Source organism: Sylvia atricapilla, chromosome 5 (assembly GCF_009819655.1).
Source record: "Sylvia atricapilla isolate bSylAtr1 chromosome 5, bSylAtr1.pri, whole genome shotgun sequence".
In the NCBI taxonomy this organism is placed as follows: Eukaryota; Metazoa; Chordata; class Aves; order Passeriformes; family Sylviidae; genus Sylvia; species Sylvia atricapilla.
This window is the reverse complement of record NC_089144.1, coordinates 70,985,792-71,008,278: the sequence shown is the minus strand read 5'-3', so window position 1 is coordinate 71,008,278 and position 22,487 is coordinate 70,985,792. Positions and strand designations below refer to the sequence as shown.

The window sequence follows — 22,487 nt, the reverse complement described above, 5'->3', positions numbered from 1 at the left end:
ATTCACAACCTATTGGTTTATCTGCAACTTGCTGAGGTTCCAAATAAAAATCCTGCAGGTTGTACTTGTGAGGCAGCTGAGTGTCACTCAGGGTGTGCTGAAGGCTGAGTTAAATCAGAGCTGGAGCTGCTGGAAGGGCCTCTAGTGGTGTGCGGGGCTGCAGGGCTTCTGCTCCTCCCTGGGAGTGTCTGAGCCCAGCCACCGTCCCTGTGCTGGGAATAACAGGACTCTGCTCCTCCCTGGGAGTGTCTGAGCCCAGCCACTGTCCATCCCTGTGCTGGGAATAACAGGACTCTGCTCCTCCCTGGGAGTGTCTGAGCCCAGCCACTGTCCATCCCTGGGCTGGGAATAACGGGACTCTGCTCCTCCCTGGGAGTGTCTGAGCCCAGCCACCATCCCTGGGCTGGGAATAACGGGACTCTGCTCCTCCCTGGGAGTGTCTGAGCCCAGCCACCATCCATCCCTGGGCTGGGATAACACTGCCAGCTCTGTAATAACGGGGCTCTGCACCCCTGGCTTTATTCAGTGCTCATTCCACTCTTGGAGAGGCATTCACACCCTCCATGTGGAAGCAGGCTGTGGGAGCTGGAAGCAGCCCTCTCTGTGCCTTCTCTGTCTTCTGTTTGGTTGAAATAGCCCTTGAATGTCTTGTGTTTTTTTTTTACCGTGCTTATTGATAGCTACAATGGACATTCTGAAGAAGGAAAATGGCTCTTGGGAGTCTGGGCTGCAGTTACAGGGAAGTGTTTGTCTCTTGAAATAGGACTGAATGGCTAAGGATATGACAACATTCTTTAGCTGTATGTTCAGTGGAGACATTTCTCAGGTTAAGGTATTTCAGATGAAATAATAGATCTGCTGCTTCATGTGCTGTTTTCAGACAAGTAATAAGTTAATGGTTTTACAGCTCTGTACAGATGCATTTAAATAAAGTTTACCTTATTTTCTGCTAAATGTGTAGTGCCAGATTTTTTTCCCCCTTTTTTCCTCCTTTATCCCTCTTACAGTTTTTAATATTTGGATTGGCTTATGTGGTGTCATAAGCAAGATGATGAAGTAATAATAGACAATTATAAAGTGGGATGCTGGTCGGAAGAAATACCCCAAATTTTCTCTGTGGGATTATTTTGTACCTTGAAATAACAAAGTATTTTTATTTAATCCAGAAAAAAAGTAATAGACGCTTTAATTGAAGATCTTTTAAACTGTTGAGTTCTGGCTAGGGTTTTTCTCCACTCTTGTATAGCTGGTGTTTTAATTGTGATTTAGTTTATTCTAGTCCACTTCACTTGAGACTTGACAGGTAAACTCTATGGGAGATTTCTGGTGTACCTTAATTATTTCCTCTGTGTGTGGCATATTCCTAGATTTACCCTGTACACTTGTGTTTGCACACATTTGACTATTACTTCCATATCTTTTTTTCAGTATGCTTACCTTACCTCCATTTGATGGAAGTGATGCCTTTCTTGTTTTGGTACTTGGGACATAGACATCATTGTCACTTGATGTAAAAAAGTGAATAGAATACAAGTGTGATGATATCTTAAAGGAAATTTTCTCTGACTTTTTTTTAGTAGAGATTCCTACAGCTCCTTGAGCTCTGTGTAATTGTAATTACAGAAACTTAGACTGGAAACCTCCTGAGATCTCTTCAAGCTCAAGTTATTCTATGATAGTAGGAAAAGTGAAAACAGACTGGCTAGTAGGCTTGTCTATTTTTATGTATTTATATGTGCTTCCATTTCAAATTGTTTTCTGCACTAAGTGACATGTGAGTTAATTCAGGACAGTGTTACGGAGCAATGACCGCCACACCACACGATGCTGGGTGATGGTTGGATCCAGGTCCTTCAACAGGCAGCAGCTGGCAGTGGACTAGCATATTTGTAACCAAGAATGTAATTAGGAATTCCAGATGCTGAACTGAAGTGCCCCTACCCTGTGATCTTTGGACCAGGCTCAGGAGAGATGAATGAGGATTGTGTCAATAGCCAGAATTCAAGTGGGAGCTGATGTGGTTCAGAACCTCCTTCAGTTTGCCTCCTTCATTGGCTTGGCTTTTCCCCTGCCTTTCTTTATATTCTGAGACCTGATTTCCTCTGGAACTGTCTCAATTGCTTTTACAGATTTGTTTTCACAGCAGGATCATTGCTAGCAACTTGATTTTCCAGATCTTGTTTTTAACTGGAGAACTTAAAGTATAAGGGCTGAATACAGTGCATTTCTGTGTTGGAGTTGATTGAAATAATTTCATCCAGACTGTATCTGCTGACTAAGTGGGCCTGCAGGAGAGACTGACCACTACCATAGAATAATTGAACCCAACTTGCTTTTAGTTTAAGATTGTAGTTGCTCAATTCCATGCTGGTCACAGAATTTACCAGCAGTCTTGCTGTAGTGTGGAACTGGTCTTTATCTGAGACTCTGGCTGAGTAACATTGCCCAAACAAGAATGAAGTCCTTGTTCTGCAGAGCATGCCAGGTCCTTTCTCTGCATGTGTTCAGCCCATACTTCTTCAGAAGGAACAAAACATCTCTTCACTTTAATTGTGTTAAAAGAGCGGTTGAGAGAAAACCCTGCTGGAAGGCACCTGAAAACTGTCAGAGGTTATTCACCTTGTGGCATCTCTAATCTGCTGAAGTTAAGGAGTAGAATAAGATCTTAGTCTTAGGTCATGCACATTGAAAAAATATTTTTCGTATGGAATTTGACTCTTCTGTCATGGGGTTTCAAGGAGTGGCAAAGACAGAACAGTTAAGGTGGGGCTGCATTCTGCCTGCAAAGGGATACAGCCTTATGTATGAACTCTTCCACCTCAGTTATTTGTCAGAGCCTTTTTAAAGACTTCTCTGCCCTGTCTGTGTCTGTCCATAGTTTTGAAGTAATGAGTAGTACCAGTTGGATTCAGGTGATCAAACCCTGTCCTGCGCCAGGGAGGAGATCTCTAAGAATTTCTAATTTACTTGATAACTCCACAGGTAAATTTGAAGCAGATTTAAATGTAATGTGGAAGCCTTGAACAGAGGGCTTGGACTACTCTTGTGAATGAGGGAATAATGATTTCAGAGCTCTTGCAGTTTTCTATGGCTCTGTACTTTGTTGGTTATTAACATTTTGGATCTAGTGACCCACCTCCCCACCCAGTTATAATTAATCAAGGTAGAGGTTGTAAGTGCTTAAGAAGTTAAAGAGATAAAGAACTGTAATTGATGAGCCTTGAATTATTGGTCATTAAAGCCATGCCTTGAAATTTAGCATTCCAACTGTGTAATTACTGTAGAATGATTTTGTATGCAGAGGAGTTACCAGCTATGTGCACCAAGCTTTCCCATTTTTGTTTCATCATTATAGTCTGCTGGCTAGAAGAAAGGGGATATGTTTTGTTAAAGGGGATTGTCTTTAGCTCCTTTGAAGTCCTGAACCACCCAGGTAGATTTTAAAATAGAAGTTCAAATTTATGCATTTCTTTAGTTACTGTTTCTTTGCTTCTAAACAGCAAATGCTATAGTTTGATCTACTATTTGTTAGCAGACTCTGTTTAACCTATTGCTACTTTTTTCATTAGGTATTTGAAAAGATTTAAAGTGATGAAAATTAAAGTGCTACGGAGCTGGTGCCGTCAGATACTGAAAGGCTTACAATTTCTACACACACGCACTCCTCCCATCATTCACAGAGACTTAAAATGTGACAACATCTTCATTACTGGCCCCACTGGATCAGTCAAGATTGGAGACCTCGGCCTGGCAACCCTGAAACGAGCTTCTTTTGCCAAAAGTGTGATAGGTAAGCCTCTCCTGTTTTGGAGGCTGCTGGGCCAGTCTTCTCTTTGGAGTCATGAGTGTTTAAGAACTTTCCTAAAAAACATGCTTACAAAGGTACATGGTCAAAGCCTGAAAATATGTAGGCTTTGTCTCTTGGTTGCTGAGGTCATTCTGTGTTCTTAATGCAAAGACATGTTGAAATTTGGCTTGTGCTTTCGGTATTTGGATATTAACATTAGCTATCTCAGAATATAAAGTTCTTGTCCTGCCCAACAATCTAGTGCAACACTGTTGATAAAACCACTCTTCACTACATATAAATCCTACCTTTGATGTGGTGCTGCTTCAAGAAATGTACAAATGAATTTTGGTGACCAAACAACATTTTGATATTTAATGTAGCATTAGTTCATACAGCCAAATTTTTTTTATTGTCACCAGGGGTTAATATTGAATCTCTTGCAGCTTGTGAGTGATCAGAAACTGAGATATATCAAAGAAAGTCAATATTATATATATATGTATTTAAGTAATCACACAGACTGTGATATAATGCCTTTCTCAGGGACTCTGTAGAATGTGTATTTGTGTGAGTTAGGAGGGTGCATTGGGAAATACTGCTTTATTCTGGCTCTGTCCCTGTGTATCCATTTATAACCTTTCCCAGAAATTGGTTTGGTGCAACTACTGTAATCTCTTTTGTGAATTCTTGAAAGAATTGGTTTTATCAGCTTTGTTTTTATAGTTGGGTCAATAGACTGCAGGGAATGAAGTTTCTTTTGCTCTCAGTATTTAGAGCTTGCTAAAATTCAGCATTACTCAACAGTCCTGTGCCAGATTCCTAACTGGGATCAAAGGTGTATACCTGTAAATTTTCTTGCAAGCTGTTGCTGAAATATTTCCTGCTTCTTAACCAGGTCAAAATATTAATAGGGAAGAAAAGAATGGTGTTAAAAACCATAATTTCTTAAACATATTTGTCATATCTTCAAATTTATCACTGGAAAATTACCATCTGTTACATAGTTATCTGTTAATGGTTAGCCTTTGGATAAATGACTGCAATTACATTTTTCTGGTCTAGCATGGTGAAAACAAGCAATGGGCTGTAGAATGATATGTAAATTGTCTGGAATCTGGTGTCTGCAGGAAATAATTCTGTGCTTAAATTTGCAAAAAGCAAACTCGCCTCTCTGGCTTAAAGTAAATCTGATCATACAATGCAGTCCCTTTGTTTGCAGAGGGGAGCTGTGATGCTTCACTGGGCAATATTTAAATGGGACTTGTTGAATCTCACGCTCTATGCCTGTAACTCAATCTCTCTGTATTTCTGAGTATTTTTGACTGTAGGATATCCCTCACTAATGCCTGTATCTGCAGTAGGCCTATAAATATACTGCAGGTGGGAAGGTAAGTATGTGAAGAAAAGGGCTCTGGTGAGTGGCCTTTGCAGAAAATTACCTTTTATCCTCTTTTCATGGGGATATATATTTGTAACAACAGAGCTTTTCATTGCAAGGCCTTCCCCGAACCATTCTACTTGAGCAAGTAGATGGAGAGCACCGCTCAGAGACTAGCTGTGGGCTCTTACCAGTACTGCTTCTTTTGCAGCAGAGGGCAGTCAGGTAACTCAGGAAACAAGGTTTAATGTGCCTCTTTTCTTACAGGGAGAAAAGGTAAGTGCCTTAACTCTCCAAAGTATTTGGTTTGCAGCCTATGGCTAGTCTATAGTTTTTCCTTCTTCTTATCCCCTCCTGTTTGGTTTCAGGCTAATCCAGTCCGTTCTGATATTTGTATCGACTAACGTACCTAAACCAGGAATCGCATCAGATCCCACAGGCCACTGTTATCCCATAAAGGCCTTGCAATGGAAGGCTCACAAAGTGCATTGGTGTAACAGAGTCACTAAGGGTTTCCTCCCCTCTTCTTTTTGCCTCCACTTTCTCTTGTCTCACAGGTCTGCCCAGCCGCTTGTCCCTGCGGTGAGTAACGCCAGCAGCCTCTGCTCCTTTGAGACATTTAGAGTCTGAATCGTTCTTTTAATTTAAGGTACCCCAGAGTTCATGGCCCCCGAGATGTATGAGGAGAAATATGATGAGTCCGTTGATGTGTATGCTTTTGGGATGTGTATGCTAGAGATGGCCACGTCTGAGTATCCTTATTCCGAGTGCCAAAATGCCGCGCAGATCTACCGCCGAGTGACCAGTGTAAGTCCCTGCTCACTGCCAAGCCTAAGGCTGCTGCTGGCAGCAGCACAGGAGTGCAGCTGGTAGCACCAGTGCTCTGCAAGCGTATGTGGGGAGAAAAAGCTGCAAAGAGCTTATTGTGGGATGAGTGCAAAGTTACAGAGTGGTGGAACTCACGGAACATCTGTCAGAAGCTCGTAAAATATGTGAATGGAAACAAAACATTGCACGTATTCATACTCTTCTTTCAGTATATAAGTAGGTATTCTACGGGGTTTAAAAAGACATGAAGCGAGCAACCCTCCAAACCAAAGAATATAATGCACTAGAATAATACCAGATTATTTTCTAGGCCACTTGGGGGATGGTGGAAGTAGTTGTGTCTTGAGGAGGAGCTGGTAACCCTGTTCTCTGCAATAAAGCTGGATGACAGATTTGAGCACTGGCTTAGCTGCCTGCCAGTTACCTAGAGTGATTTTAAGAGTTTATTGAATTCTTGAGTGGGCCTTAGCTCCTGTGTTTTGGGGACACTTCTTACAACGATGAAGTGGAAACACTTGATAAATAGCAGGAAGCTATTCCACCCTGGTAAGTACTGGGCAAGTGTAGTGGTGGAGGCATTGTGGGAACAGCTGAGCAGGCAATCAGGAGTTTAGAGCTGGCTCCTCTGACCAGGCAGGAGAGCATGCAGACCCTGAGTGCAGGAGGCAGAACTGCAGTGCTAGAAATGTGCAGGATGGGGTGGTTCGATTTAATCTGTGGTATCTGAGGCGATGTTATGAAGACTGTTCCAATGCAGTGGAACAAACATGTTCAACCTTGTGACCTAAGCATTCAGAAAGAATAGTGAGGTGGCTGCTTGGGAAATGAAAACTTGCATTGGATTTCTCAGAATACCTGTGCACATGTGCAAAGGAGGAAAAAAAACCCACCCAGACTTACCTCTTTGTCCACAGACAAATGAATTTCTGTTAGTACTTTTTGTGCATGTTATCTTGGAGAGGTTACAGGTTTAATAAACAACTAGCTTTGGAAAAATAGAACACTCTCTTATTCCTGATGCCCCACACTGCAAAAGGCAGATATAACTTCTGACTTAAGAGTTGGAGAAGAGTCTTCATGTCAGAAGCAATGGATTCTGAAAAGAGGTTTGGTGAAATAAGACTATCCCTTTTTTCAGGGAATTATTGGAGGGGCACAGAAGAAGGAAAAAAGAAGGCATGAGTGGTCACTTCAGTTTTTTTGCACAGATGTTAGAATAAGTTTTTATATACATATATAGAGAGAGTTATTGCTCTTTGGGGTTTTTTTTTCTTTTTTGGCATGTTGGCAAACTTATGTGTAATTTTCTAAATAGAGTTTAAGAAATAGGCTAAAGTCTAGTCCTTACTCTGTATGCAGCATAATCTCACCTGGAAGCAGTTGGGATCAGTGAGAGAAAGCTGTGTATCTTACCAGAACAGTCTCAGTGGTATCTTGTGCTGTGCTCATGGGTGTGTCTTGGACAGAGCCAAGGCATCCACATTTGGGTGGGCATTGCCTCGTGGAACTGTCCTGCCTCTTGCTTAAGCAGTGCCAGGACCTGTTGGTGACAGTCGGCTCTTGAGACAGTGCAGGCTTGGAAATCCCCAGGTCCTACAGAGCTGTCTTTCCCCTGCTCTTTGAAGTACATAACTGGAAAGCTTTGTAGGGCCCTGTAGCATAACAAATCACCTGGAGTCGTACCAGGGTTCCACTTACCTCTTTGTTTCTTGCTGCTCCTTTCTCCCCATTGCTTTTGGCTGATGGTCGAAATTCCAAGTGGATGAGAAACACTGGCAATTTTTTGGTCTGTCCAACACCACCTTCTATTCTACTCTGCTGATGGTTCTCAATCAAATTTATCAGTTGATTTTTTTTTTCCCCCCAACTATTTAATTTACTGCTTGAGAGCTCTTAAGGTACACTTTAATATGAAATCCAGCAAATCTTGTTTTCTTTCAGAAGGAGCGAAGGACAGGAATGTAAAGAAAGTGGAATGTACATTTGTGTGCTTTGAAAGGCTGTGTGCTTTGGTATATTTGGGGCTGTTTATTTCAGTGTAGTTCCAAAGCAGTTTGTTCAAAACAAAACCAACCAGAAACAAAGCGTGAAGAGTTTTCAAGGAAGGCTTTCAATGAAGGGAAGGCAATGTTCTCTGGAAATAAAGCACAATCCTGTCTTAACTGATAATGGAGGATTTGGTGTTCTGTAATGTGGAAAGAGACCTGCGTTATGAAAGTGAAATAAAATACTCCTGGCATTCTTTTTACCACCCCATGAAAGCTCTGTGAACCAATGTGAAGAAGAGCCAGGTAGTGTTAGATTTAGACAATTTTAGAGATTTTAGAAGTTTAGACCGTATGTGCAGTTGTGGGTGAGGGGTGAACCATTTGCCAAATTCAGGACAAATTCAGAAAGGACAGTGTATGGACAATCACTGAGAGAGTGGGGGCAGAGAACACCCTCCTGCAGACGTGACTGCAGCAGTACTTACCAGCACATCTCCTTCTCATGTATGTGGGAAGGTGGCTGTGTTATGTGGGAGATGTTTAGCATCTCTATTTCAACACCTTGATTGCTACCTCCCTGGCCATGTTTAAGAATGTTTTGAGGTAGCAGCTACAGCCCTGCTGTGCCTTAAATTGAAAGGATTATTTTATTTTATCTAGGTACATACAGAGAGCAGAATGAAGGATAATAGGGAAGGTCTGCTATGAAAGTCATGAAAGGTTGTACCATGTTGGAGCTTAAAAACCACTGAAACCCCAAAGGCAATAAGATCAAAATGTGCAGCCACTCACTGCAGACCATATGTATTTAAACTAATTAATTTCCCTTGCTCTCTTCGTGGGAACTGTTAAGTAAAAAGCAAAGTTGCTCATTTTCTTAAATCCTTGGTATTGCTTAGGACAGGATTCTGTAAGAGGTGTCCTCATGCCCAGGGTGTCCTCTCAGAACCTCTTGGCAATTCCAGTTTACGTTCTCTCCTCCCATTCTGGCTGTGCATTGGTCTTTTTTAGGGGATCTTCAGCTGCACTGCATTTTGACCCGGCACCTTTTGTGATAAGGATGGCTGCAGCTGATGTGCAGATACTGCAGCTTTGCAGTACTGCTCACAGTATTGGTCCTGTTCAGCTTCTTTGGTTCAGGGCCTTTCTTCATGCTTGGAAGCAGTTTTTTGTTCAATAAATACAACTTGGCAAGCACAGATCTAGAATTTGGATCTAAAGGCTGAAGTTCTCTCACATATGAGACATTTTTGGGCCCAGGCAGTAATTGTTGTCTCACATCTTGGACAATAGCATTGCTGCATGAGCCTGCTATTTCCTAAGGGCTTGTTTATACTGTCTACGTTGTCTCACTGAGAAGTTCCTTTATTTCCTTAAAACAGTCCTAGGATAAAGTTGTTGAATTTTCTCTGGCCCAAGAAACAAAAGCGCAATTAAATTGTTATTTTGGATCACTTTTATCTAGAAGAATTCTTGTGACAGAATAATCTAGGTATATACCTGGTTTAACAAACACAACTGTGCAGAATTTGTAGGGCTCAAGGTGTTCTGCTGAACTGTTTTACCATTCTGGTAAAGAAATACAGAATATTGACCTCTGTCCGCATACTCAGCCTAGACCCTTTCACTAGCAGTTTCTTTAGCAAGGAAAGACATCTGTGTGGCTTGTCACTCACCATAAAGGAACGTAGCCTTGCTCTTTGTTTTCATTACATCATAGTGTTGCAATTTTGTCTCAAATTGAAGCCCTCCTCTGCTGTTCTTTGGAAATGATTCCAAATAAATTAGTAGCCAGTGCTTAAAGAAATGGCAGCTCTTTGGATTTTTGCCTTCCTGCATGATGGGGAAATCTCTGAGGTTTGAGCACTGTGTCTCCTCAGCTGGGACTGAATCCATCCTGTGAACACTTACTGATGCCTACTTGGCCTCACAAAAGAAATCATCTAAGCTGCAATGAATTGTTTACAAGCTGCACTATTGTTAAAGTACCTTTCCCTGCTCCTTTGGTTTATTTTTTCTCACTCTTGTGCAAGCACAGCTGTCTGTGTGATATGTTACTAGATTAGGGAATGGACCCCCTCTTGTTTTCTTGGTGTTTTGTTTTTGGTTTTGGGGTTTTTTTCAATTCTGCTCTGTGTCCAAGTAATGCAGAGAATTACAATGCAAAATGAATCAAGATACAGAATTCTGTTATGTACTTGCTTGCATAAAAATACAAAAAAAGGAGTGCAAGATCTTGGTAAAATTCAGTACGCTTTCCCTGTCTGACATGGTTCTTCTCAGGAGACTGGCATGTTTTCCTTGACCTGTTCCATGCGTATTGCAATTTGTCACAGGAGATATTTAAAATGGGCTTCACGTGCAATTAAATGGAAAAAGAGATATTTATAGGACAGACATCTAAAGTATGATTTCTTATTTTAGTCTGTTTAGGAATCAATGCAGTGAGGACATAACTAACTGCAGTAACTACAGCTGCTTCAGCTGCTTTGCCTCAGCCTCTGGTGGGACCATGGAAACACAAGCTGTTGCCTCAAAATCTGGATCTCTGGTACTTGCATGTCCCAAGGCTTAAATTTGCTAGGTGATTGACTAGCCCCAGGACTAGTAAAAAGACAGTTAATATGTTTATTATGCAGATTTTTCTCCTTCTTGCATATCTACCAGTAACATAAAAATCCAAATATGTTCATTGCAAAAAACTTAATCAAACCATCCTCAGTTTCAAATGTACTAACCATTTGAGTATGAGCAGAAAACTCCCTTTTTTCTCTCTCCCCCTCCCATCATGCAAACTTACCTTTTATGTTTCCTGATGGACTCATTCTCTGTACTTGATTTTCTCCACGCTTATTTGACAAAGTGAAGTTTTGTATTTGTCCTTTCTTGCAGCAAAAGTTGAGTCCAGTCTCTTCTCTCCAAACAAATGTCTGTTGTCTGAGCTGGTCTTGAGATGAGAAGGGGGGAAAAAAAAGGCATTTTGACTTTTAAAAAAAGGTTGTCCTGTACTAAAATGTTCCACAGCAGGCATCACATTTTTCTTCTGTGCTCTCCAGAGCTTAAAAAAGGGCCTAAGGGAACAGGGCACATAATGAGTAACCTGAGCAGGCAGTGTCTAACTGGTTTAAAACTCCTTCATCTCTCTAACTGGTGGGAACTGGAACTCACTGGTTATGGTGAAGGTCATTCTCTTTGCTGGAAACAGGGCAGTTACAAAGTGCTGCAGTTTGGGCAGTGGAGATAAAATGAATCTTTTCTTTAGTGTCTTAAAAGTTAGGCATCATAACTGTCTAGACCAGACAACTGCTTCATTTTCACTAGAGATGCAGTGGGCACAGTATTCCAGCCCTTACTTTCTTCTTCTTCCTGGGGGGTCTTAAGTAGCAAATAAAAATGCTAAACCTTTAGACACATGATTAATTTTACTTGCAGTGCTTAGTGAGTGACGATTAATTTCCTCTTCCACTTCCTGGAAGCAATATCTAACATATTTTAGGCATGAATAAAACGGTTCTCTTTACCTCGATTGGCTTGGTTTCTTGACCTAATTTAAATAGATACAGAGATATCTTTCTTATCAGCCTTTCTAGTGGAAAAAACATTAGAAAAAAATCAGTGGAAAAGTAGGAGAGGAAACCCTCCAACAGTGAAGGTGATCTTCTGTGAAAGCAGGTATTGAAAGGCCACAAACCTTCAACCAGGCACAGGAAACAGATTAATTGTAAGAAAGGGCAAACTCTTGTATTCCTTCAAAGAAACTTCTGGCAGTAAAGTGTGAAATGTAAAAAAGAATTAGACATCGTGTGCAATTCCCTTGCCTCACACTGACTGAACTACAGAAGGTTTAAACTTGTAGCACTTGTAGCCTCTTGTCCAGCTCAGTCACAAGCACTGTGCTGTAACAGCTTTGAGAGTGCAGCATCTTCCTGTGTGGGGATTCAGCCACTGACTCACCAGTTCAGAAATACAGAGCCTTGGAAGTGGAAGGTGGGAATTCAGGGGTTTGAAGCATTAATATCTTAAGCAGCCTTGGGTGCTACTTTAGAAGTTCTCTTTAACAAGTTACAATGCTCCAAGTATGGAAAAGCAAGCTGCTTGTAAGTGAGGCAACAAAAATATGGAGGGGACTGGAGCATCTCTTAGGAGGACAGGCTGAGGGAGCTGGGCCTGTTCAGCCTCGAGAAGACTGAGAGCATCTCACCAAGGCCTGAGTGTCTGCAGGGAGGGTCAGAGGATGGAGCTAGGTTTGGTGGTGCCAGGCAATGGGATAAAAGGGCAGGAACTGATGCCCAGCAGCTCCAGCTGAAGATGAGGAAGAATTCCTTTCCTGTGCAGTGACCATGCACTGAACAGATGGTGCAGAGGCTGTGGAGTCTCCCTCCCTGGGGATATTCAGAGCCCTCTGGGGGCAATGCTGGGCCGGGTGCTCTGGGATGGCCCTGCTGGAGCAGGTGACCACTGTGCTCCCTGCCAGCCTCAGCCAGGCTGGGATTCTGTGTGCTTTGCACAGCTAAGGCACGTGATGCCTGAGTTTGCAAGGAAAAGGCTTATTCAGCTGAATTATTTTCTAAAAGTGGCTCACTGTTCAGCATCGAAAGCTCTAAGATTACAGCTAAAATTTTTTCTGTCCCTACTGATGTGACACAAACTGGGTTTGAAGTAAAGGGAGCTATTTCGTTGCTCACAGATGAGCCTGGATTGTGTCTTTTGGCAGTTTTGAACAGGATATGATTTTAAGATGATCAGGAATTAAAAGGAGTGGAAGATTGTGAGCATTGGTTGAGTTGCATAAAGTCCAGTGTAATTTAAGTTCTGAAATGTATTTTTAGAAACCTAAGTGAGTTCACAAAATATGGGCTACACAATGCATCTTTAAAATTTTGAAAAGTTTTAATAGCATCTTTTAAGGATCAGGTCTCTTAAAACTGTGATCCTAGTATTTAATATTCAGTCCTATACTGACATCCGTTTAGTTCTCACGTTTACTGAGGATAATTTAATAGATGGGAAGGTGGCTGTTAGGAACAGGGAGGTGATAAGTGTTTTTAAAATGCCTGGCTCTGCAGTGGGATGAGAACTATTCTGTAATTCTGTGATTGGTGGATCACTGAAGCATTCCTGTGGGGAGACTGATGGTTCAATGTAATTTCTCACAGAGTGCCACTAGTTAAAAATACTGACCCTAGAATGCATAGGCTACTATTTCTTGTCCTGCCGGCTGTACTGCTATAGTTGCAAGGGGTAGGAATGGGATAACTCCAGGAAAGTCTGCACTCCTAGTAGAATAAGTCTGAAAATAAAAGGCGTGGTGACTTTTGGTGCATTGTTGGAATTGTGCGTTATTTTTGGTGTTTGCAACATTACCTTAGGCCTTTTAAGTAGATAATCCTTTCTAAAGGCAAGCTCTGCTAACAAATGGGTTTTGTGGCCCACATCATTTTTTTAAAATTCAGTTCCAAGTCCAGTGCAACTAATCTGTGGCTTTTGAGTTACTGTACATGAACTTAAAAATCAGTGCAGAGTGATAATTTTCTACCAGAGTGGGAGCAGATTAAAGCAGAGAGTGCAACTAATACAATTTTATTTTTCAAAAACATGTTTTCCATACTGAAAATAGAAGACAGACACTTCTAGTATTGTGTCACTGTGGCATTTCTAAATTTATATAACTGAAATGTGCGTCTAGGCATGTCTGGTTTTGAATTTTTTTTTTCATTTTCAAGCTGAAGTCCCAGTAAAGCGAAAGTTCATTGAGCTAGCTCAAGGTTTTCACATTATAGCAGCAGCATCCCTGCTGCTAAGGGTGAGGTTAAAGACCTGGGCATGACAGATGCAGCTGATCTTACCTTTATGCTTTTGTGCAAGTGTTAGTACCTGATCTACTTGTCCAGTCAGACTTCACTGTTTCAGAAGAATCTCTGTACTCATATTGTGTGTTTCTAAACAAGGCCCTTTTCACTGTTCCATGCACCAATATGCTAATTGTGCACTAAGAAACTGTCCTGGTTACAAAATTTCCTCTTCTGGAGCTTGATTAGTTTCTTCTATTGGTTAGAATTGCTGCAATTACAGTAGCTCCTGTGATTAATGTGGTTTGTTTTTTTGGTTTTTTTGTTTTGTTTTGTTTTGTTTTGTTTTTTAACCAAAACAGTGTTAATAGCTTCAGATTCTTTGGACTTCTAAAAGAAACTGATTCTTCATTTACCTATTCTGAAGGAACAGTGGATTTCCATATCTGAAGTAAAAACTTTTTGGCTGGGCTGGCTCATTTGTCAGTGGGGTAGCTCTGAGCCATAGTAAATATTCTGCAGTGCTACATAGCATTTCAGTATTATCACAAATACAGTGAGTTTTGACTTTAGTTGCTGCCTTTCACTTGAGAGTGCAGCAAAGGATTGCAGCCAGTGATTTCTAAGAAGAGTTAGGACCAAGCCCTGTTCAAACTTCGTGTGTGGGAACCAAGTAACAGAACTGTAGCCTAATGTAGCAGTCTTGTAAGGCTTTGAATGCTGTCAAATCTCTGGCTTTGTAGATAAAAGTACAGTGTTGAGACACTGACAGAGAAGTTGCTTGAATAAGCAGTGTCAGTACCCTCCAGCTCTTGGCCTTGTGGATCACTTGTAGGATGTGTATGTGAAGGTGACACTGAGCAGTGATTGCTGGCTGAATGAGGAGTCTGTTTTATTCTTTTCACCAACACTTCTCTTATACAAATTTAACTTTAGGAAGAAGCAATTAGTTTGTGTCAATCAAGGTACAGATATACCTTGTGTGTATAACAACTTTAATTCTGTATATCTGGCAATTTGTTGTGGTGATTGACCTCTAATTTTTTCATTAGTGCTTAAATTCTTTTGGAGGTTAGGTGTAAATTGAAGAGGAAGAGTTCTAAATTGTGATCAGTGAGGTTGCAGCCAGCAGTATAAATTCTATAGCATTGCCATTGCCTTCACAGCGTGCTTCTGAACTCAGGGCACACACTCTTATCTGTTGCTTTGGAAAAGTTAAGGATCATGAGACTTAAATAACTTGCACACCTGCTCTGCAGAGGCTGAAGGCCGGTTGGTTCAGGTGTTCCAGTGGCATAGAGCTCCCAGGTAGCTGAGACGGGAAAGTTTGGTGTGGATGATGATAGATCCATCAAGTTCCAAAGATGCAGCCATTGCATTTGATCAGAAGGGAAGACAGCAAGGCTTGGCCCAGGCTGAGCAGAGCCTAATCAGCTGCCTCTGGCTCACTAAAGCTTTCATCCGCTTTCCCTGCTTGTATTGCAGTAATGCTGTTTACTCTGCTGGGATACTGAGCTTATTCTGCAGGATTTACCAATTTCATTCTTGGCAGAATTACTAATTGTCCAGAATTAATTGCTATGAAAATACTGACATCAGTGAAGTTAAATTTTTACTTCTGTTTAATATGTTGCATTTCCTTTTTTTTTTTTTTTAAGAAACTATTCTAGTTTGCTTTTTAACCAGAACAAGAAAATCAATCCTCTGTAGGCAAACCATGTGTCTCTTGAACTGAGTAATCTTAAGCTGAAGTCTTTCTTTTCATAGTATGTATTCAGTTCAGCTGGGGTGAGAATTATCAAACAGTTTCAGTATCCTGTGTGAAATAAGGAAAGAACTGCATCTGAAAGATGGTCCCTAGAACAGGCAGCAAGATGAAGGTGAAGGATTAGAGGTGGTGAAATGGTTAAATATGCAGGGTTTTAGGGTTGGATAAGTAACTAATTGCAGGTAGTGAAATTTAGGCGATCACGGGGTAAACCAATTTAAATGCTATATATGCCATTGCCTGAGGGCTTCTTTGGGACTGGGGGAAAGAGGTTGGGTCTCTTTTTCCACTGTAGTCATACTCTGGCTCTAAATTCCTGAACTAATGGTTTGTAGCAGCCTGGGACTGGCTCAAACTAGCACGGTAACAACTTAGCAGAAAGGAAATGTAGCCACTTTAATTACTTTGTTTGTGTGATTTGACTTTGCTGCTGGTGCTACTAGCTTCTGGGCTGCAGTGTTAGAACATTTTGTTTGAGAAGATTAATCAGTTACTGTAGAATTCTTTTCAGGCTCTTGAGTTACAGCACCTTTGAAAAGAGCCAAGCGAGAGTTGTGGTTACGCTGGGACAGGTAGAAGAGCTGCAGTGCTGGATGTGCCTGGCAGGTCATGCCATGTACCCCAGGAAAGCGTGGCCTTAATTAAGTGTGCAGAATGTAGCTTTTGCAACGCTGATGGTGTATACTGTAAAAACACTGCTGGTGTAATTGTGGTATACTCAAGGAACTGAGTTTGTTATTTAGGGGTGAAAAGTGATCTTGATAATTCTAAATTGAATTTTATCACAGTTCATCATCACTAGTTTGTCAAAATTAGTTTGCTAACTTTGTCTTTAAAATGATGTATCTGCTCCTTCTTAGCTTTGCTCCTTATTTCCTTACAATAAAAACACCCAAGCCCTGAAGCTATGGCCAGCTCATTTGATTTATAAAGGGGTTTTACAATGGTTGCTTGGAACCAGATACCAGAAGAAAAAAAAAAAAAAAATCGAACTTCAAGTTGAGGTCTGAAGTCTGTTAAGAGGTACTAGAAGATATAAAACTCTGGATTGTTTGTGCACATGTGATGTAAACCAAGCAACAATGCAGCTTTCTAACATTGTCCAGCAGTCTAAAAATCACCTTCCGGTCTCTGTGCCCTTACATTAAGGGAAAAGGAAGTTAGATGGTATTGCCACTGGTAGCAAAACGCATTAGGGTGTCTCAGTGCTGTTAGCTGGAGTTGCAGTGAGCTGTGTGTGTACTGCTGGAGCTCCCTTCGTTCCCCTGCACAGCACAGTGACTCCCTTCGTTCCCCTGCACAGCTGCCCTGCTCACAGAGCTGTTCTGCAGCAGCAGCAGGAACTCCTGCAGGAATCCTGGGTGGGGAGGAGGCAGAGCAGCCCAGTGGGAGGGCGGGGACACGGGCAGTAAAGGATCCCTGTGCTGTCACTCCCTCCTCCTCTGGCAGCTGGCTGGGCAGGCAGAAAGGGACACCTCACCTCCTTGGCTTGATTCTTTCCGTTCAGTATTAGAGTGACACGGGCAGTATTGAGCTCAGATCTCTGCAGCCTCATGTACTGGACTTGGAAAATAGCAAGAGGTGTCCAGGAGAAACAATGCTCCCTTCTAACCTGGATGTCTGCTTTCCCTCTGCTGTGCGTTAAGTCCACGGCCCAGTGGAGTCCCGTGGGAAAATAGCACCTTGCTAATTCTGTGCTGTGCGTGCCTCTCTTTTCCTGATGGAGCTCACAAAAAGAGAGATCTGTCCCATATTTGTAATTGTTAATTCCCACTGTTGCTGCTCTCACAAGGATTGTGCTAAAGAGGTAAGTAAGAATTTCAGCTCTGTCGAGTGGTATAGCCACAGGAAAGTATTTCGGTGGTGAATTAGAGTTCTCTCCAAATCTTTTGAACTGCTTTGCATTTGCATAGCTTAATTCTTTAGCTTTTAAATTTGACTTTACTTTTTCCGACGCCGTTTTTTAAAATGTAAATTAAAATCCTGACCATCAGGTCTGGAGCATTAGTTGATTATGTTATTTTCCACTTATGGTTTTGTTCCAAACCTAAGGTTTTTTTCTTAAATTTAGAATACCTGAGGGTATGTAACACTTCCTCTGCCTTCATTTTGGTTTGTGGTAGAAGTTACACAGCATTGATTGTACCTTCTCTAGTGAAGTAAATGATATTTTTAGTATCTTTTGCATTAGAACAAGATGTTAAACTACTGACTCGGTAATCAGGTGATCTAACTAATGCAAAATATTACGTGTTTCTAGGCAAAAGTGTGAAGAAGAGTTCTGGATAGCTTATACTTCGGGGTTTAAAAGTTTCCTGGAAATTTTGTGTTTTTAAGAATACCTAACTGGCCTTTATTTGATCAAAGAACCATGTATGTTGAATTTTGGAAGATGTTTTTTCACCTGGTTAAAATCTGATAAAATCACAAATTTTATCACATCTAAGATAAGTGAAATATGAAATCCTTATTAGACTTAACGTACAAACTCTGAGTTTTTAATTTTGTATCTGTGGCTACCTACATAAATAACCATATTTTAGAGACATTCTCAAAATCTAACCATTCAGTGATTTTTATTTTAAGTTGGTGCTTCTTTCAAAATAAGCTGTTGTGGCCTGACTGTCCTATGATTGTGAGAGCCTGAGCAGCAGTGTAGGGAACTTCAGCTCATTGGAAGCTGCTGCAGCCTTTTCTGGTTGGATCTGTTTCAAGTCTGATACATGCTGTGATTTGGTTCATTAGGCAACTGTATAAATGTGTTTGCAGGCAAAAGAAAGGAAATTACACGGGTGTGAGAATGGGAAATGGAGAAGGAGAGGCTGTTGCTTTCAGCAGCACTGCCAGTTTGTGTTATTTTAGAACAGGAGCTTGAGGAAACGTTGATTTTCATGTGTGCCTGTTATACCTGTGCTTTTTTTCCTTTGTGAGAGCTCTTCCTGCTGTTTCTTTAGCAAACTCAAAAATAATGGTAGTGGGATTTGGCTGTTCAGTTCTTCCTGAACTGCCACCAGGAAACAGGACTAGTAGCTTAGGATTTGAGTTGTCCTGTGGTTCTTCCAAGGAGTTTGGGGACCAGGAGTGGCACATAGGAATGTGACCATTTAAAGTGTGGTAAAACCAGAAAACACTGGCTGGCCTCACATTTCCTGGAGTGCCTTTGGGTTCAGAGACTTCTGAAGGTACGCTTGGCTGCCCAGCTCATGCACTCTTAAGAACATGTCAAGGTTATATGAATTTCAGGGCCTGGCCTCCCTTGGGTTTCTGTGATGGCAGATGAAGGTGTGTAGGCAGCTCTGAGTAGAAAAGATTTCACTGATTTATTGATTTTTAGTAATTTCTAGTACCCCCATCTCATATAAAATAGACACTTCCATTAGTGCTTGCAGGAGGGAACCAAAGGGTTTGAAAAGCTGATGAACTTCAGTATGTGGGGAGTGCTTGTCCAGAGCTGGGGAGGAGCCTTGGGCAGCCCTTCTCATGGGCTGTGGAGACAAGTGAGAAACAGGGAGCTGCCTGAACACGGAGTCCCGTGCTGGTTTTAGGCCCTAGTGGGATGTTCTCCAGCTGTTCTGAGGAGCAGAACATGGAAGCTCTGCTTTAGGAGGCTGGCAGGAACTTCACTTTTTAACTAAACTCTTGATTTGGGGTTCATAAAATGGGCTATTGTAAAATGGTCCTCATGGAAGACCCTGAAGATTTTGGACAAGGATTTAATTTCTTTCAGCAGTGAGAAATGCAGGCTAGCAGACTGAATTACTGATCTTAAAATCTAACCTTAGCTGTAACTTTTCAGGCTCTGTGCAAGAACAGAGCATGTGGCACAATAATTAACAAGAAAAAATCATATCCTGGCTTCGTTATGCTGATATTTTTCTGTACCAGTTGTCTTCCTCATGTTAGCTTTTAGTTTTCTGAAATGAGATTGTCACAGATCTGACACCATCCTTCTGCTGCCTCAGTGTAAATGAATGTCAGTGCAGGCTGCTACGTCTGAGGCTTGAGCTGTTTAGGAGACCTACATGTGTTAAACTTGGGCAAATTTAGATGGGAATATATGCAATAAGGAGTTGAATAATTATTGCATAGGTTATATATGTTATACAGAAGAGCATTTAACTATATATAGAAATATCTGTACTCAGTGTATAAACCTGAACTTCTGGGACCATTTTAATTGTGGTCATAATGAAAGGTGGGTGCCTTTGACAAGTCAACTAAATGAACAGAGTTTTATAAATCCCTTTAGAGTGGAGAACTCTGTGCCCTGCTTAGAAGCTGGAGGTTTATGATAAGGCCTGGTTACAGTCTAAAACAGCACAGAGATCCCAGTTTTTATTGCCTGGGGCATTGATTTTCTTAGGGCTTGATAGTCAGCAAAGCTTCTAAAAGCATTCAGCTGATGTTCACTGGCATTCTCTGTTTCAGTGCTTGTTCTAGTCACAGTAAAGTCTGCACTTCTGTGCATTTCAATTGCTAGACTTTCACAAGGGCAAATTTTAGACCAAAGAAATAGATAACCTTCCTGTTATAAGAGCATACTGGTTTTTTATCTGGTAAATGGTTTCCTTTCTGTGGTGTGGGGGTTTTGTGTTGGCTTTTTTTTTTTTTTTCTCCTTTTAAGACCTCCAAGAACAGGGTCAGTAGTTGCTAAGACTGGGGTTTAGACTCAGACTTTTCTGTTTCAAGGCTTGTTTCCTGCTCACCATAGAGGAATGGGGAGGGATCATGTCCTGATGTCACCAGTACTTTGTGGGATATTGGGAGAAGTATTTAGGGCATGAATCACAACGCTTGTACTGCTACCTCATTTATTTCTGTGCTTCAGAGCTGTGGTTTTCGTTGTGTTTAGTTGTCATTCAACAGTGACAGGGTCAGATGTATCAGGTGTATAATTTCAGGACTGTTCAGCTTGAAAACACCAGCTCTCTTCAAACATTTGAACAGCATGTCTCCATCCTCTCTCATTCTGCTGTCTTAAATAGAGTTTGAAACTAAAGGCTGAATCAAGTAAAATTGGGTGCCAGATTTTGTTGTTGTGGACCTTTGGCCCCAGAATGCCATTTTTGGCCATGATTAAGTGATGAAGCTTGGCTCTCTGCCTGAAATGTTTTTCAGAATTCCCAGATGGTCACATCTCGTGGCATGTTTGTTTTACTGCTTTGGGTGGTTGATCTTACTTAGATTTTGTTTTGCTTTCCCCCTGTAGCTTTAGCATGTATTGGAAAAAGGGCTGCTGTGTATTGTGGAAGGGCTTTTGTACAGGCCTGGATTGCTAAGCTCATTTCCCTGAACTCACAGCAGCAGTGATGCAGGAGTGTGGTTTGGGTCAAGTAGGCCTTTGGGGGAGAGCTAGGAAACCAGAAGGTTTTTGGTTGTGTGCATTTTTTTAAACTGGACAAATTATTTAGTGATCCAGTGAGATCATCCTGGGCTAAGGTTTTTCCTGTGAAAATCCTACTTCATATAATGGCAAGTTGGGAACATTCTGGTTATAAAATTCTGTTAAATTACTCCTATGGTTTCATGCATTAGTGTTACAGAGGAACCATTTCCTTCCATTCTCAGTCCAGTCTGTGTACTTCCCGCTAACCAGCACAACTTCCATGGAAACTATACAGTTCTGCTCTCATAGCTTGAGCACCAAGTGCCAAGGTTTCTGTTACAGAAATGGAGCTATAGATGGGAAGGGGGATGTGTGGAACGTTTGCAAAAGTCACAAACAAGCAGTAGTACTGGTGTCAGACTTTGCCTATATTTCCACTGGTTATTTAGGTCAGTTATGCAGGGAGTAAAAACAGATGGTTTGTCAACACAATCAAAACCTGAGTCAAGTGGACCTTGCGGTTTCTCAGTTGTCACTTGTGTGTTTCAGGGTGTCAAGCCAGCCAGCTTCGATAAAGTAGCAATCCCTGAAGTGAAGGAGATTATTGAGGGTTGCATTCGGCAGAACAAAGGAGAAAGGTAAGTGCTTGCTTTGCAGATAAAGGTGTTAACTGCTGCCTGAGACCTTTGTGATATCAAACGTGGTGATACCAAATCCAGTTGGTTCCCGGAGTCTTCTTTGTTCTGCTGAAAGTTGGGAAGCTAATAGTACTTCTGCAGCTTCTGTTCTTTGGTAGATTCTTATTCACTGATTGTTTTAGAGAATTAACAGTGTCAACAAAAGTGCAAATGCCACAGTAACCATGGCAGTTTATTCAGAAATTCTGTCGCTTTTATTAAAACTTTGACTTGGTCAGCAAAACAATCCTTCCAGGTTTCCAGGTGTTTGGATTGGTTGGTTGGTTGTTCTGTAATTTTTTGCCCCTTTGGTTCTGTTGGTATGATTGATCATTTTGAGGACTCTTCAGTTTTAAATTCTTGCTGCTCATTTTTATCTGCATTTTTTTGCACCATGGCTTCTACTTCAAGTGATTAACTTATACCATTACAGGAAATCTGTGACTGCTCTGATGGTTTGTTTGTGGGATTTGTTTTGTTTTCTGCTGTTACGTGGTTGTTGCTTACTGAATTCTGATTTCAGACTTTTGTCCACCCTCTAGCTGCCCACTGTTGGCATTCATTCAAAACTGTTCAGAACTAGTTTTGTTCATGGATGTATATTCATCCCCTTTTACTAACTCTTGGAAGTTTTACATCTGATAGTGTTGCTGTGTATTTTTCGTTTCAGTTCTTTTTCTTGCTTTTAAACAATTCAGTATTTTTTTTCTCATTTGAAGTTAATTTTGTTGCTGCACATCACTTATTTCTTGCCATTTGGTTTGGGTTGTTAACCCCTATTGTTAATGATGTGCTTGTAAATCTCCTTTGTACCTTAGGACAAAGCTTCTAATTACACCCAACAGAATGCACATGAGGGTTCAAAACAGCGTAAAACTCGGAGAGTAAATCAGGGGAGCATCTGGCAAAGGTTATTCCTTCATATTTTATGAAATCCTGATAA

The 22,487-nt window shown here is 41.2% G+C and overlaps 1 protein-coding gene across 1 annotated transcript in view; it reads left to right on the top strand.

Moving 5' to 3' along the window:
- WNK1 (WNK lysine deficient protein kinase 1) overlaps positions 1–22,487 on the top strand; it is a 78,186-nt gene that overhangs the window by 33,397 nt on the left and 22,302 nt on the right. Inside the window, 3 exon segments of the mRNA XM_066320113.1 lie at positions 3,570–3,790; positions 5,818–5,975; positions 21,417–21,505. Coding sequence (XP_066176210.1) covers positions 3,570–3,790; positions 5,818–5,975; positions 21,417–21,505 — 468 coding nt within the window.